The sequence below is a fragment of the Labrus mixtus genome, chromosome 20 (genome assembly GCF_963584025.1).
Source record: "Labrus mixtus chromosome 20, fLabMix1.1, whole genome shotgun sequence".
In the NCBI taxonomy this organism is placed as follows: Eukaryota; Metazoa; Chordata; class Actinopteri; order Labriformes; family Labridae; genus Labrus; species Labrus mixtus.
In genome coordinates this window covers 17,846,394-17,863,878 of record NC_083631.1, presented here as the reverse complement: position 1 = coordinate 17,863,878, position 17,485 = coordinate 17,846,394, and the positions used below count along the sequence as shown (strand labels likewise).

General features: G+C 40.4%; 1 protein-coding gene across 2 annotated transcripts; it reads left to right on the top strand.

The window, feature by feature from the left end:
* Nucleotides 1–1,192: 1,192 nt before the first annotated feature.
* On the top strand, nt 1,193–14,273 carry pdgfbb (platelet-derived growth factor beta polypeptide b). 2 transcript variants are annotated; one of them, XM_061026989.1, is made up of 8 exons: nt 1,193–2,119; nt 6,953–7,049; nt 8,232–8,288; nt 9,875–10,068; nt 10,183–10,365; nt 11,014–11,824; nt 11,973–12,111; nt 12,638–14,273. In XM_061026989.1, exons 1-7 carry the CDS (start codon nt 2,054–2,056, stop codon nt 12,104–12,106), a joined length of 1,542 nt encoding a protein of 513 aa, XP_060882972.1. In that variant the 5' UTR covers nt 1,193–2,053; the 3' UTR covers nt 12,107–12,111; nt 12,638–14,273. The 2 variants fall into 2 exon arrangements, with proteins under 2 accessions (XP_060882972.1, XP_060882973.1); XM_061026990.1 differs by lacking the exon at nt 1,193–2,119 and having other exon boundaries at nt 6,954–7,045.
* Nucleotides 14,274–17,485: the final 3,212 nt, after the last annotated feature.

The following is a 17,485-nucleotide window of genomic DNA, read 5'->3' as shown; positions in this document are numbered from 1 at the left end:
AGTATTCTTTGGATAAAGCTATGAAAGATTGTGTATTCATAAAAATGACAGAGGGGGTTTTGTGTATCGTATTCTTTATTACAATGGGAAAGTGCTGTATTTAAACCTAATGGTCACATATTATACAAACTACACTTGGCCACACTAATGTGTGTCCATAGTCTGTCTACTAACCCCCCTGAAATGAGAAAAGTTCACCCTCTCCATCTTTTGCCTGCTCCACTTTTCAGAAAATGTGTGCTCAAACAGGCCGTTTGGAGATTTTCCCTTTATGACATCACAAAGAGCAGTAACCTCTCCCCCAGTTGTGACACTCCCACAGCTAGGTGTTTGTTCTGCCCTCTGAGTCTGCCTTCTCACCGTAAACAACTGGGCATGGAGTGAGAAAGCCGGAGCCACCCAAGCCCTTCCAGAGAGGGGGCGTGGTCAAACACAGCTCATTTGCATTAAAGGTACAGACACAGAAACAGCCTGTACTGAGCAGGGCTGAAATAGAGGGGTTTACAGACATGATAAAATAAAGGATCAGAGTGGATTTTGAGCAAGACACTTCACAGAACTTTATTAAACTGGTTGAAAAGGAGGATAATATGTGACCTTTAATGCTGCATTTAATGACATCCTGGGGTAAAAGTCAATAAAAAAAGTACTTTAGATGTTAAAAGTCAAGTCTCCAAAAGTATTTGGAGTCCAGAAAATTATAATGTGTGCAAAACATGTTGATTCTTTATTTCAATAGGACAGTGTTTCATTGTTAAAAAGCTGTGTTCAAAGTCTAACGCCACTACGAGTCCATAAACGTATTTAAAAGTTGTAAAGGTAAGTTATACTTGACCTATATCTCTATAAATTGTGTTTTAAATTGCACAGTTTGAGTAGCATTTGACTATTGCATTTAATTTGATTTAATTTTCACAATATTCTAAGATTAATCGACAAAATAAAGTCACATTTAGTTACCTGCAGAAAATGATTTGGTATGAAATCTTGAACTAAATAAAGTTATAATAACTCACTCTGATATGCAGGCTAATGAATGACCACTGCTCTTTTACATTGACATTTATATGATCAGAACTGATCATACTTTCAGATCATGTGGTCAGAAAACACCATTCAGATCTACAGACAAACCCACATGTTGGCCCAGCCTTCAGAAATATCTGCATAAATGATTCACAACAGAGGAAATATTGCTCAGAGCTGGTGTGAGGCGTTTGTGGACCCTTTGTGTGCAGATTATCACCCATTCTTCAGGCAGGGGGCGGGAGAGAGATACTGTGGAACAGACCAACAGGAGAGTACTCTTGGAAATCTGCTCTCACCCTCACCACCACCACTACCACCACCACCAACATCATCATCATCATCGGCACTGCGTAATCAGGCAGGTCCAGGGCTGAGGCGCACCGAGCCACAGAGCTCTGCTTATTGATAAGACTCCTTGGAAGAAGAGGAAGCCAAACTACAGAGCTGACCATATATTTCAGACTTCTGGAGACACCACGTTGAAAGAGACCAATCATAACTGGAAAAAAAGAGAACTCAAGTGGATTTTCAATTGATTATCGCAAAAGAAAGAGGACAAAATCGGCATGATTCAAAGTTTTCCTACTTTGTAAGCGTCCTGGAGAGTTTCATCTTGTCACGTATGGACCCCTGATGTTTGGAAATGTCATGAATTCTTCTTTCGATTGTAATTATTGCAATATTCTTGCACATTACAGGAGAGAATAGAGAGAATTCTTGCTCGAGGAGGTTGAAGAAACGTGAATTAAAAACTTTGGATTTTGATCATTTTACTGGAGATTTCATTTCAACACATGAAACTTTGTGGCCGCTGGTCTTCCCCCTCTTCTTTTCTTCTACTTTGTTTTTTTTTCGGATATCTCTTCTGCTGGAGAGAGACGACCGCGAGGGAGGGAGACGAGCCGTCCACGCGCGCGCAGTTTTAAAGGGCGAGCCGCTGTCCCCACGCGCGCAGTGCTGAGGAGTGAGGCACCTCTCGCGCTTCCATAAATGCCCGGTCCGAGGCTCGAGGCTGGGCAGCAAGATGAGCTCGTGGGTCCGGCTGCTGCTCGCGCTGCTGGTGGCGTGTCTGCGGTTTGGCGTCGCCGAGGTGAGTTTACGTCAATGACAGGAACCTTTTTATAACTGTTAGGGGACCTTAAGAGATGTTTCACCTCGAGTCAAATATTAAACTCTTAAAATAAGGTAGAAAAATGTAACACCTTCCTGAACACTTTACAAAAACACTGACTTATGTCAAAACCTTTTTATTTTTTAGATATTATTTTTATACTTCTGGTATCTTCTATCATATAAATTATTATCAAGAGCATGCGTGCTATCCTTTCCAAACCCAACACTAGCCAATATGATTATCTAATCCAGGTGAGTTTTATACATTTGGAGTGAGTGCACCTGCTTCAGTAGGCCATCTTAACTAAATCATCTGATTCCCTTTTACTGCTTCGGAAATTGTTGGTATCCTCGCAATAAATAACTGTTATTCCTCTCATTAGCTGGCTTTATGAATGGATGCCCAGGGGCATACACAATGCAGAGGTCGTCCTCTGTGTCTAAAGATGAGGAGGCAGGAAGCACAGGCTGCCATGATAGGCTCTTTCACAGCTGGCTGCTCCACGTGGTGAAGTGATGTTTATGGATGCTGTTCCAGATGTTGAGCACGGCTGTAATTAATGTCAGTGCTCACCATAATTAAACTTTAACCTCATGGTTTAGAGTTCAACGTTGCAGTGACGCTATCAACAATCTGTTCTTCTTTCTTAAAGGCTTAAATGTACAATATTTTATTACCTCGTTAGATTTTTAACTGTGAATTTTGGCTTTTCAAGTTTGTGTCTGGAATGTTGAATTGTAATTGATGATTACAGATAGAGTTGATCAAATACCAGTATCCGATATTCTGTGAAAAAATGTAAAGGATTGGCCTACCAGTTTCAGAAATGGGTCCTCTAGGCCTACTGTCTAATATTCAGATTTGGGCATCGTAGAGTACTCCTGTCAATGGACTGAGCCAATACCGTAGCCTATGTTTGCATATTTGCCCCCCCCCCCCCCCGAAAAATGTACATGTTTCTTATTCTCCAAAACAGAACCCTAGAGTAATAATATCTATTCAGGCTGTAAATGGAAAACGCTGTTTTATAGCGTTGATGAAGAGGAGGACTGCTAAAAGAGGTCGTAGCATCAGCCAAAGCTAGCTAACTGTCACCAAACACTTTTACAATCATGTCTTTTTGTATTGGCCAATATTCAAGTCTAAGTAGGCAATCTGATTAAGTGTGGGGAAAGGGAAAAATGGTTTTAAATCCAAATCTGCCGTAATTAAATTTTCATTTGTTGCGGAACAAAAACAGGAAGTAGTAGGCTATAATATACGTGTTGGATAGATGGGCAACGTGTGACCGTCTGCTGAGGTCAAACAACAAGACGTGACCATACCGAGGGTCTTTTCTCAGTCAGTTGAGGATTGACAGTAATGCAATGTTGATTTTTGAAAGAAAAAAGTTGCCTCTTTTGTTTAAATATACAGTAGTCTATAGATTCTGTCTGTTTTTCTGACTCCGGGTATTCAGCTCCATAATGCATTCTCTGGTGTCAGTAAGAATGAAATGGGGGTAAAAACATAATGTTAGCATGTCAGTCAAAGGAAATGGAGATTTGAACAAATCAAAAAGTATAGCACAAGCCTTTAGTTTGCTGTAGTAGTTTCCCTTTCGGTCGTATGGAGCTGTTTTGTTATCTTCCAGAACTGAGAAACTAATGCACATGTTTGAAATCCTCAGATGTCAAAGATACATCAAACGTTAGTCACGTCAAAGTCTCGTATAACCTCCTATAGCGTCTTCTCAATAACGGGTGTCACAAGTGGTTTCATTCCTCTTTGATTCACATGTACAATCACATTTAAGTGTATGCATAATCTACTCGCATAAAGACCAAAAGAGTTAAACACACTTATGATGGATGACTTTAAGTTCCTGTCATCAGCCTGTCTTTTCATTTTATGGCTTCTGTAGGCAGCACATGTTAAAGAAAATGCAAAGTTTGACGGGCTGAGTGTTTTACAAAGGCTTTGAGGTATACAACTAGGAATTCCCCCAAGTCTAATTTTAAAGTGACAGTGTAGCGCTTGTGAAATGATGGAGTCTGTGTAAAAAGATCCATATAAAAAAAGTCTATAATAAAGATCCAGCTTTGGGATTCAGTCGTCATTTAAAAGCCGGGTAACAAAAAAAAAAAGTGCAACATAATTAGCATATACATTTAATTATGGACCACCAAAGATGAATTTGTTTACCTTTAAGCTAAAACCTTTTTTCTAAATAAGTGATAAAATACGGCATAGGAGTCAATTCAAGTCCCATTCATTCACATCTGCAGCGTTGTGCACATGGAGGCAGAGTTTTAACGGCTACATGTGAAACCTCACACGTGCTGCCGCCGCGCCGGCAGCAAACTCAAGCCTCTAATTATGTCCGATTAGATGTTCCTGCCCCTCCTCCTGCCCCCCCCCCCCCCCTGCAGCCTCTGCCTGTACCTGGCATTCCTCAAGATGTCCAACAGACCTCCAGGGAATGGGGTTGCATGCTTCGGATGCTGGATTATGTCAAAATCGGGGTTTTTCAAACGTGAGATGATTTGAATTCTCTGACTTAAAAAGAGGGAATGTCACTGCAGCTCAAAAACGTCTCGATAGATTCAATGTAAATGGAGTTGTACGCATGCTGCAAAGTATTAGTAACAGCACTACCCAACATGTGGTATTGAGTAATAATGCATAGCTCTGATTCCTTAACCAGTTGGGCCAAAAATATATCTGGTTTCAGGAAATGTATGGTATGACAAGAACAATTACAATGTGATGCTAGCAGAGAGTGTAACGTTAGTCAAAGCTTATGAAGTGTCAGCCATCAGTGTTTTCCACCATATTAAGAATATTTTTTATACAAACTTTGGTATCGGCCAATGTTTAAATGTTAACAGAATCAGTATCTAACAGGCCTAAGTGTGTTACAATCTTTGGCCATGAGTTAAATATAATATCCATGGGGATTTACACGTTCCGTCTGCAACTATTGAATTTGTTTACATTTGTTTTGTTTATCCAACTCCAAGTGTTTATTTAGTGTTTCCTGCTTAGACACAAATCGCCATGACGGCAGGCACCACTGCGAACAAAGGCACACATCCTATAATTAACATCAGTCACAATTAGCCAAGCTGGGCAGATTTGCTCCAGTTGGCGAAGGGGAAGAAATCATCGTGATGACTCCTCTGGGGGCGTGGGCAGCTCTGAAACAGAGATGTTAGTGTAATACAGCAGGCATTTCCCCGCTGTACAGTTGGACTCTCTGAAAAGCTGAACAACAATGGAGGAAAGTCAATGGCGTGTCGTACAGGCAGGATGAGAATACACGTTCATGCATGGATGGCTGCTTCCTTTGGCTGCAACCAGCCTCCCCGTAGGGATTCATTAAACTCTCCACAACCTGATTGAATTCTCACATGGACCAAAAAGGACGGGGTGCAAAGTTGTATGTTCCCAAACGCTCATTGACATTTAAACAAGACACTGGACATTTATAAGGGAACTATTTACAAAAACAGAAATGTTACCTTTTGATTTATTGAACCAGAGTGACCTTAAAGCTTATTCTCCTCTGTAGTCCATACGAAGGTTACAATGAAAACGTCAACTTGAGGGCTGAACAATATTTAGCACATTTACCGTGATGGCACTGTATGAGCATTCACAATAAACACATTGTAAAAGTCTTATTTTGTCGCCATTAATTAGAAAAACCATTTGAAGAATCAATCAGTGTTTTTCCTCATTCATCATGTGTACTGCTTACCTCTGGGTTGAGGTCTTGAGCCATTCTGTACCACCGTTTTGATCATCGGGCTGCACAATTTACAACAATTTTGTCCTTATTGCGGGGACAGCATCCGCAGGAAGCACATTCCAAAAGTCTGAATTCATTGCAATAAGTGGGGAAAAATGATTTTACATAAAACAAACGATACTTTCTCACTCGGCTGTGTTAATTGTATCGATTGGACGGAGGCCAGAGTGTAATGACAATGCTTTGACAACATCAGGATGTAGTCACATATAGCTGATGCACACTCCTTCACAAATCAGTGGTTAAAGCGTCGAGCAGCTTATAGGAAGTGTCTCGACCCACGTCTGATCCTCGTCCATTTTAAACTCGTCTTTTATTCATCCATTATCCTTTTTTTTTTCTTCCAGATACCTCCCTCCTCTCCTCCTCCTTATATCACTCCTTCCCCCACTTCCTGACTCCTTCCTGACTCCTCTGACCCCTAAATGTTAGCAGATGAGAAGACACAACGCCAATAGTCATTCACCCAGCTCTTAGTGACCATTGTGTGTCTGCTTTGGTTAATACTCCCCCCCCCCCCCAACCAGCCACCCGCCCACCTCCTTCCCCCTCTCTTTCTCCCCTCTCTCTGGCTGTCTTAGCCATTAATGACAAGTGGGGGTTAAACCCACACTCAGTCCATAGAATCACAAAGTAGAGATGCTGCTTGGGTTTGGTATGGATGTGGTCAAAGCTTAGTTGATTTTTTTGTTACACAAGTCTTATTATTTGAAGTCCTGTCCATTTAAGAGCGAAAACAGGTCCAAGTTCCCAGCCTTTACACACTAAAACACGTGTGAAATGGTTGTTGCAGACTTTCTGCAGTCATATTCCATTTCCTCAGTGGAATTGTTTGGAAACCTTTAATTTCAAAAGCAGGATGAACACATGGTGGGAACTGCTCTCACAGACCTGTGCGCTGCTGGAGAATTGTCCAAAGGGCGATGTGACTTTTCCCATATACCTATAATCATGTACTAAGATGTGGCTGTAATGCATGTTATTTTAATATTCATATGTGTGTGTGTGTGTTTCAGGGGGAGCCTCTGCCTGCAGCCCTGGTGGAGCTGGTTAGAAACAGTCCCATCTCCTCCATAGAGGACCTCCAGCTGCTGCTGCTCTCTGACTCCGTAGGTAAAGACCAACACATTCTGCTTTTACTTATGATGAACCCAGACTCAGTAACGGGGGCGTTATTATGGATACTAACACAGTATCAGCATCCTGAATTTCCTCAATCTGGAGCTTACATTTTAACTCGGTTAGAATACGATTTTTGTGTTTTATTACTTCAGGTTAAAGGATTTGCTGTATGGATTAATAAAGCTTTCGCACATCTGACCTCCTTTCAAACTATAGGATCAAAGCTTTTATATCAAGTAAAACAAAATAAAACACAAAAGAATTCTGAATTGATCTACCTAAGCAGGACATGTTTAAAGTTTTTGAAAGCTTTCAGTCATTTTAGAAAAGAAGAAACCTTTCAGATTGGAGACAAACGTCTTCAAGAACTTAACCCCAGTCCAGTTTCTACCCTAACTGTGACTTGTAAACATCACCAGTAATAAAACACACTCAGACAAACAGAAAGACAAACCAGCCGGTGGAAGCATGCAAACCAAAACACACAAATGATCAGATTTATCAAAGCACAAACTTTTACCAAAAGATTTCTCTTTCATGTGACATTCACTGCCCTCTACCCTCTGTTCCAATCTATTGTGCATTCTCACATGTACACACCCACTTACAGCGGACGCTGGAAGGCCTTAGCTTCTTTTAATTCAGGGGATCATTATGTGGAATATTTTACCTAAAGAACTCAAATTTGAGTCTGACTTGTTTCATTTTAAGGCTTGTTAAAATGTAAAGTTGGCCAATTGTGTCTCTACAGCTTGAGAGAAATGTCATGGCTTATTGTCATAGATCATGTTTCAGTAATCAGTACATCTACTTTGGTTTTTCACATAAAAAAGAGGTGTCTTGTAAAGCCTGAATTTTGTAAGGCATGTAAGTTATGCTGGACAAAATAACCAAATCAAAAATCAAGATATAAAAACCTTTTTCATGGTGCGCTCATTCATGCATGATCTTGTGCTTTCTGTTCGTTCTGTTTGTTTTGTGTTGTTTATTGTGTATTTGTTTGTTGGTATCTTTAAGGCCCTTCTTGAAGCAGGCATTACAAGTTAGCTTTGGCCGTGAATTCTGTAGTGTCTGGAATCAGTGAACATGCTACATACTTCTCTCTATACACAAAGAATACACAATCACGTTCACACGGGTTAGACGCTTAATGTGTTTCTTGTTTTGTCTCAGACGAGGAGGACGAGATTTCTGCAACCAATGGAGGTCATAGACTTCCAAGGAGCCTTGGTAAGCGACCCCCCTTCCTTCCTCTTTTTATACCTCCAGAGTGTCTTGGAAGTTTCGTTTGCGATTGTGTATCAAGGAACTTCAAACACACAACTACTGTTACGCCAATGTTGCTTTTTTTCAACTTGAAAAGCATGACCTTCACAATGCACAAGGGGGAAAAAGTACTTCAACTCCTAACTAGGTTAACAGAGCGTTGTTGTGATTGTATGGAGGATTCCTGATTCTATCCTCTCTATCCTTCATTAGTGAAGGTCTGTGGCTGAGTTTCCCTGGGAGTTGATTGATGTGACAAGTATGGCTTTAGTGACACGCTAAAATCCTTCCCGTTAACCTTTCTTTTCTCGCTCTCATGATAAAGCAGATGTCTGATTTACTAGACATCACTCTGCAACAGTGTGGCAGACTTTGCTGGATTCCATCTTGCATGAGGAGATGATCCCACATTAATCCTCGTGTGAACTCTGCCCAGTATCATGTATGTGTCATTGTACTGTTCAGGCGGAGCAGCCTACCTGAATATTTGGGATTTCAGACGATATAAAAATGAACAAAGTTTGATCGGAAGAAGTCAAAGGATATCTACTCCTGCTGTCATACTCGTGCAGGATAGTTGCATTAAAATGTTGAATCTGTCATTAATACTCATGATGCAAACTAGCTAGATGAGTCTTTGTGGATAAATTAGTAAACTTAATGGCATTACATGCAACAAGGCGTCTCAGCTTTGCTATAAATACATCTCCAAGCAACATCTGAGGGTTAAGACTCCCATTTGCATTTTGACTTAGGTCCTTTTTTATTGGATAAAAAACGTGTATTCTTAACTCACAGATTAGTTGTCAAAATGTAAAATATTGTAAAAGATCTTCCTTATTACCTATCCTCATACTAACACATGTACATCCACTCATACTCACATAACAAGATTGATTACTGAACAGGCCGACTGGGTGCAGGCCCAGGGGCCGAGGGGTCAGGAGGGTCCCCTGGGCCTGACCTGCAGAATGTCAGAAAGAAGCATAATGACTTGAGATGTTGAGAACAACAACATGAACTGCAAAATGACCACAGATAGAGTCAATTAAAACTAAACCACATACCAAACAACTACAAAGAAAATCAGAATGACTACAGATTTGAATTTAAGTGACAAAAGACATAGTGACCACAGAGAGACACAGAAGTACAAGAGATGCAAAAATAAGTTGAAATAATACATACAACAACTACAAGGAGACACAAACAGTCCAGAGATGTAACAAAAAGTTGTTGCAAAAGGACATAAAGTGACTACAAAGATACACCAAACAATTAGAGATGTAAAAATGTGTGTGATGTAGTAAGTTGAAAAAAAGTTTAATAACTTCAAATACACGAAACGACAAGAAAAGTTCTTGCAAAAAGACATGAATAGACTACAGAGAGACAACAGTTACAGAGTAAAAATTGTGTCTAATGTAAAAGTTGCAAAACTAAATATATTGACATAGACTTCAGAAACAAACATAACTACCTTAACTGCTTAGAGGTCCACTGTGTCAAAATCCCTCTGTGCTCACACTGAGTCATGTCTCCTCCCTCAGACGCTCAGCCGGCTCAGCAGGCTCTCTGCAAAGTGCGCACTGAGGTGGTCGAGGTCACACGGGCGATGTTGGACCGCAGCAACGCTAACTTCCTGTTATGGCCGCCGTGCGTCGAGGTGCAGCGCTGCTCCGGCTGCTGCAACACCAAGACCCTGCAATGTGTCCCTGTATTCACGCACACCCGATACTTGCAGGTAATCTACCACACAATAAACAAATGTATGTACAAATGCATTTCCAGGATCCTGGAAAGTCTGTGCTACATTTGTGCTTCCCTCAGAGTTATGCGTTTTCTAAACTCTCTCCAGGTCATGAAGGTGGAGTACATCAACAAAAGACCCACCTATGCCAAAGCAGTAGTGTCAGTGGTCGATCATGTGGAGTGCCAATGCCAGCCTGCTCCACGTCCCCCTGTGCCAAAGAGAAAATCATCTCGCAGACAGCACAACCACCAGCACCGAAACCAGACACTCAGTCAAGGACATGCACAGGTACAGTATGAACTCAGCTCTGCATGTCATTGGTTGAATATTTAACCCTCACTAAGCAGTTTTATGTGTGTATACTGTATGTTCTGAGGTGGTAGACAATGTGTATAGACAATAGTTCTTAATTAGTGGAAAAGTTTTTCTTGTAAACCGGCACGTGTTTCATTGTGAATGTTTTGTATTTGTGTTTAAACCCAAATGCTCAATTGGAAAAAAGCAGAGTGACTACAAACAAGCTAGGCAAACATCAGCGACAGCTCAGCTTGCAGCCCCCTGACCTGCTGTATTTGTAACACTTAGTTTTTACTGTGACACTACTTGAATATTTAGCTCTAACATTATATTCCATATGCTGTTGTTTGCTTTTAGAATGTAATAAAAAACAGGAAGTCAGTTCTTCTGCACTGCTCTTAATAGGTAGTTTACTTGTTGCATCTATCAAACATACTAAAGGATTTTCTGAATGATGAGTTTCTGACACTGATATCATTATCAGAAGAACTCTTATACATATGCCTGGATCACTGGAGCTGTATTATTTATCTGATCATGTAACTCTTCTTCTAATAACTTGAATGTGTAGGTTTAACATTTTGATTGAGATCAATGGGAATAAGCTGAATTGAAATGTGTTGAACCTTTCTGTCAAAGGTCAAGGTGCACTCCAAGGATGAGCTCCATCAATGGGATGAGCTGAAGCAGAACCAGAGGGCCCACCTTGAGGATCTCCTGGAGCAGAACTGGAGCCCCAGAGGAGACTCCTTCAGTCATCCCAGACATGGGTACAGTCTGGCTGAAGAGGAAACACATCGCTCTGGAGAGGCTGTTCTTCTGGCTCCACACTGGGCCAAAAACTCAACCAGACTCGTTGGGACTAAAGACAATCTGGAGAATACGGAGAGGAGGATTGGCCATATCTCAAACGGCACCACGACTGTTTCCTCAGTGGATAACGTCGGGGCTGAAATAAAGAACAAGTTGGTTGATGACATAGGCAGGTTGTTGCTCAACAATACTGAAGGTAAGGATACTGAGGGGAGAAGGGATACACAAAGCCAGAGTCCATTAATGTCAAAGGGCCACACAAGTGGTCTCCCCAACGCTGTCACCCAAAGTCTTCAGTCCAAATTCAGACCAACTGAGGAACCTGGCCTTGGGAGAATCGGGACCCAATTCCGACCGACCAAAGAGCCAAATCCAGAGCCTCGAGAACTTGGTAAGAGAGGCAATGAGACTCCTGATGAGACAAGGACATTACTGATTGAGGAGGAAAAACTGGAGCAGGAGAGAAAAGAGCTTCTACTTCTTCATAAGAGGCTGGACAGAGAGAAGGAAATACTGAGACAGCAGCAAATGAAACGAGAGGAGGAGGAAAGGCAGAAAGAAAAGGAGTCAAACATTCATCATCACCTGCATGGTAAACATCACCATCATCCGCATACAGTAACAACACAGAAACCAGGTAAGGGTAATTTTTATTACCTAGGGTCTGTTGTTGTTATTTCTCTTTTCTGTTAACTTTTATACTTTTTGATCTCAGCAGTATTTTCACAATAACACCAGAGAAAAGGCGAGGGATTTTCTCTAATTTTTAAATCCTATTCTGACAGAAACAACATCTACTACGACCACGCGGCAGCCTTCAGCGCCTGCCGGCCCCATACCACCAGCCCGTCCAAAGAAAAGGATGAGGAAGAATCGCAAACGGATCAGCAAAGCAGCCATGAGAGCAATGTTGATGTAAATACGGTAAGTTAACATTTATACAGAAAATCGACTTTGAAAATTAGGATGACAATGAGTTTATTGGAACAGTTTGATGGCAGAAATACTGTATGTTCACCAGTAAATGTGATTGATACCCTTCACATGGATGTTTTTCTCTGATCATGCTGAGATTCTCAAGGATTTATAAAAAAACTCTGCTGTCTTGCTGCATGATTTGATCTGACATGGCGAATGATTCCTAGTTGTTAGTAGGAGGAGGCAACCCACCTTGAAACCAGAAAGACTTGGATTGGTGGTTCTCCGTTACCTTAAAGTTTCCATTTTGAAATCATTTTAGTTAGATTATATGAAACATGGATGTAGTCTCAGTGACATTTCCCATTGGTTACTGAAGAGCTTTTTTGAAGCCAAATGATGGCAGTGGCCATATTTGACATGATGTATCCACCAAACCGTAAAGCAATCTAGAAACTTGCAACCTCCTGTTTAATTGACTTTGCCAGTATGAATAAAAATGAAGGTCTGTCTTCCTGTGTTTTCCCTTCAGGGCCACAAAGTGAACTTGTTGATCCAGATGTGTAGCAGAGTGACTCCCTTCCTATCAGTATGTATTCACTTGTTGGTAACCTGCCCGTCCTGTGAGAGATCTCCTCCGTAACACTACTAATGACTGTCTGGTGAACCTGTAACCACACCTCGGTGGAGTAAGACGAGGGTAAGCGGAAAATGGAATATAAATAAAAGGCGGACCTTGTAAAGAGAAAACCTGCCTCTACAACGACGTAGACAAAAGTGGAACCCGAGAGCTGACAAATGAAACTGCATCGCTGTAGAACTGTGGAACTGAAGTGCAATTTATTAACTCTTCTTGAAACCTGGTTTTCAAATCAACAGAGAGAAACTGCACTTGAACACGGACAGAAACTATTCTTAACGAGGTTTTATGAACAAGTCTGTCGCCGAAAGACTTTCTGACCGGACTTCAAAGTGCTTTCGACGGAAGAATGGACGCAAAAATGGACATAACTCTCGTGTCATTGAAGAATCTCATATTGTGTTTGGATAATCTTTGAGACAATCATCAACTGGCTGCATCGACTGAATTTCAAGTGAACTAACACACAGAGGGCTCAGTGTTAGGGAGATAAAGTGCTGTAGATTTTCTGCACTGAGGTCTGATATCATTTACTAGCTCCCTAAACCAGCGGTAGTGTTTTTTTAAAAAACATATTTAATTATATTTAAGTCATTGCGAACACTGGAATCACTCACACGATTAGAGAACAAACAGATTTGACACCTTATGAGATATGTGAAGAAAAAGGTGCTATCTAAAAAACCAAGTGATACACCAGTTACCTTACCTTCTATGTTTCCTATTTATTCATCTCTGCCCTTCTTGTGGATTTTTTTTTGGTTTTTCTTTTTACAAGTACTTCAAACAGTGGGATTGAGATGCATAACACTCAATCATGATGTGGTTCAAACAGGAAACACAGAGTACATTTTGAAAGAGGAACAAAACTTGTGTGACCTCCCAGGATCATACAGTAACCTTTGTGTCAAGAAAAACACGTGTATGTGTGTTTGTTTTGTACTCCCTAAGAGCTAGAGAATACTGTACAGGCTCATGACACACCAACATTTCAGTCCTGCATCTCAGTGTTCAGCAAGAGGAATCTCTCTGGTTCTGTTTGTCCCTCCGTCTTTTCACAGGAACAATCAATGTGTCGAGGGGATGAAACATTTACCTACAACATATTTGTCCGAACTGCTCCACTGTTTGTTATTTCAATCTACAAAATGTGTGTTTTTTTTTTTTTTACATGTACAGAAACACAAAAGGGACTAAAATAAGTCAATCAGTCACAAGGAAATGTGATCAAAAAGCCAAACCTTTCTCATGTAGATATTGTTTTCATGTCATTTATATTGCCTATAGTAACAACATGTAGATACACTGGTGTTGCTCTCTGTGTCCAATAATTCATAATCAGCCAAAACATCTTAAGTTATTGAAAAACCTGTTTGTTCTTTATGCCAACTGACAACTGTTACTGATTTTGTCTGTTTTTTTTTTTTAAACTACAGGATATGATAAAAAAAAACTGAATGTTTGTGATAACCTTGACACCTAATGCTATTTTCACAAAGATATAAGAAGCTAATGGGCTTAAAACCTCTTTGTTTGTGTTTTTTACAATTATTTTCTTTGGTTTTACTTATCCACCCATTTATTTATGTATGCATTTCTGCAGGATTTCACTTATAGGAGGCTGAAATCTCAATTTGAAATGCGCTTAATGCAATCAAGATGAGCTGCTGCTGGTCTCAAGTGTGTCTCAAGATGAATAAGAAAGAGAAAATTGATGAGAAACATTTTTCCTTCACTAAAGAGTAGAGAACGATGCTGCTCTCTCCGTAGTGGAACATATTTTTGGCTAAATGGTATCGGAAGAACTGCAGTTTGTTTGCGCTTCTGCATCGGCTTCATTTTTCAACACTGGAGGTTGCCACTTGTGTAAAACATCTTTATCATTCAAGCATGGTAACATTTGCTTATTAGTACTAAACAAAAGTACAGCAGGGGCTAGAGGGAAACTCATTAGTTTAGCCAGAATTTGGTCTCAAGTGAAGTAAGTAGCGAAACAGAAAATTTGACCTCTGTGATAGGGATGTTCTAGCAACAGATGAAAAGCTAAGGGATCACCAAAGCTCTTACAATTAATACTAAAGGAAAGTACAACGGTTTTTTTTCTACGGCAATCCCTCCAATAATTTTCAAAATATCTTAATAAAAGTCAAAAATGGGGACGCTAGATGTAAAAGTGGTTCACCAAAGACATTAGCATTCATCCTATTAGCGTCGTAAATGACTGTACAAACTCAGCTGGCGTAGCAAAAATCACACCTCAGCTTATGCCTATAGTGTGCCAGTCATTACAATTGTAACGTTTCTGCAGAATTCATAGGACTGTTTATATCTTGTCACCATGAACTCTCTGACTCTTCTCTCCACCCCATGAACCCCGGGGAGGGATTTATTCACCGAGCCTGTGTGCCGTGTTGTGTCTACACAGAGTGCATCTGCTTTCCAGAGACTTCGTAATGACTCCTTAAATTCACATGAGTTCAGCGCGATGAGGCTCGCTCAGTGTGACAAAAGAAAGACGGAGAAAAGAAAAAGGTGAACTCTGGCTCGCACTCTCTGTGTGGTTTGTTTTTCACATTTACCCACTTAACTCTTGGCCGCTACAACCAACTGACTCAGCATTCATCTGCACAGCTACGTCTGCTAATTATTGAGTCAAGGAGTCATCTGCTCCCCTGTTTAAATGAAATCATACGAGGAATGGCTTTGAGGTACAATCAATTCTAATGTCTTCAGATTAAAGAAAAGAAAAGGGAGCTTACTTAGTGGTTGTGATTGTAGATTTGACACGCTGAGGGATTCAAATGGCACATAGTTGTGTCTTAAGTCATGATAATTTGCACAAATCAGTAAATCAGCAGTTTTGATGTCTGCACAAAATGAGAATTTAGCTGTAAACTATCTAGCATCTGCATCTTGCCACTTTCCCACCTGTTTGACTTTTTTTTTTTAATTCAATGTGTATTCCAGTATTCAAGCATTACTTCCCGTTGCCAATTCTGTCAATCTCACACAGACGCTCTACTTCTAAACAGCAGACCATCTCCAAATTCAGCATCCAGGTGGCATCCCTGGTTTTCTGCTCATGTCCGAGCAGCTCCCAACCCCCCATGGACTTCAAATAAGAACGGGGAAGTGTGTGTGTGGAGGCCTGTTGACTGTGACAAACACACACTGGCATGCTCGCGCTCATTCAAACACACACACACACACACACACACACACACACACACACACACACAGGGGTCAAACACCATGACAGTGTGGGAGGATCCCTGAGGAACCAGAAAGTGTGACTAAAGACATGAAATGGTTCATAGCTGACTGCTTGACCTTAAAGGACGATAAGGCTTGTTAGGTCTCAAAACACTGTTACCTAACCGGCAAACAACCACTGGAACAAAATAATGGGCCATCCTGACCACAGCCTGATGAACCATTTTTACAGAGACCTGGGATCGAACTGGACTTTTAACAGACAACCTCACCTGTTTGCATGCAAAAACATTAAGATGATGCGGTGAATTGGAATCAAATTGCTCTCTAACTTTAAAGCTACCGGTTTTGTCTACCGTGGGTTTACCTTGCATTGTGGTAAAATCTCCTGCCTGAGAAAGCTGGATTCTGGTCTTTCATTTTGTATAGCTTGTTTTCACATATTGTCGCAAGTAAGTTGCTGCGATGATGATGTGATGTCCACTGTAACTGCGTCAAAAACTAAAAGCCATTTTAGGCTTTTATAGAAGTGGCGCACACTTCCTCTTTCCAGGAAGACATTACACTTAAGTGTTGCACTCTGTTGCACAAATGACCCAGGCCACAAATAATTGTCAAAAGAGCTACACGTATACCCAGTCGCTGTGTGAAGTGGGTTGGCTTGTTAACTCAGAAAGTTACGCTGGGAGAAATATAAAGTTGGATCATCATGGGGACAAAAGAAAACAGTCACAATATCTGGTTTCTTATCAAATGTAGACACAGAGACTGTCCAAAAATAGTAAAGAACATTGTTACAAGTTGTGTAAATGTAGAATTCAAGGTTATGAGGAAGCCAGATGAATGTGTAATTAACATCTCTCTAGAATTAATGAAAAAAATGTCCTCTTAATTGGAGAAAACAAGTTTGTGTGTGTGAAATCACGCTTTGAAACATGTGGCAGGCCTCTGGGAATGTGCATCCACGCAGAACAGGAGCAGCTTCAATGTTACTTCACTCAAAAGGCCAATTAGGTACTATTCTTTTCTCATCCTGTCTTGCCAAACACTTTTTTTTTTTTTTTTTTTACTGTTTCAAGTAGTCTTTTTCTCACATTCCAATTGAAAGATTTACTGCAACTGATTGGCCACCCCAAAAATCCTAAACTGTGATTGGCTATTTGCCTTTTCAGAGGTGGGACTTTCATAAGACAGGTTCATAGGAAAGTAATGCACACTTTCTTGCGTGCAATGAACTGAATGGTCATTTTCGGGACCAAGAAATTTGTTTCCATTATCTTGTGTTATAAAGTAGATAACATTTTTCAAGATTCAAGATTCAAGATTTTTATTTGTCACATGCTCATACAGATGTGCAGTGAAATGTAAAGACTGTTCCGCAAGGCCATGCAATAACACTCAAATTACTAATACACATATATACAGTAAAATAGAATATAATGTAAAATTTTAAAAATAATTATTTGAATAATAACCTACACATATTTTAAATATCGTATCAATTAATCATTTATATTAATTAGTGTG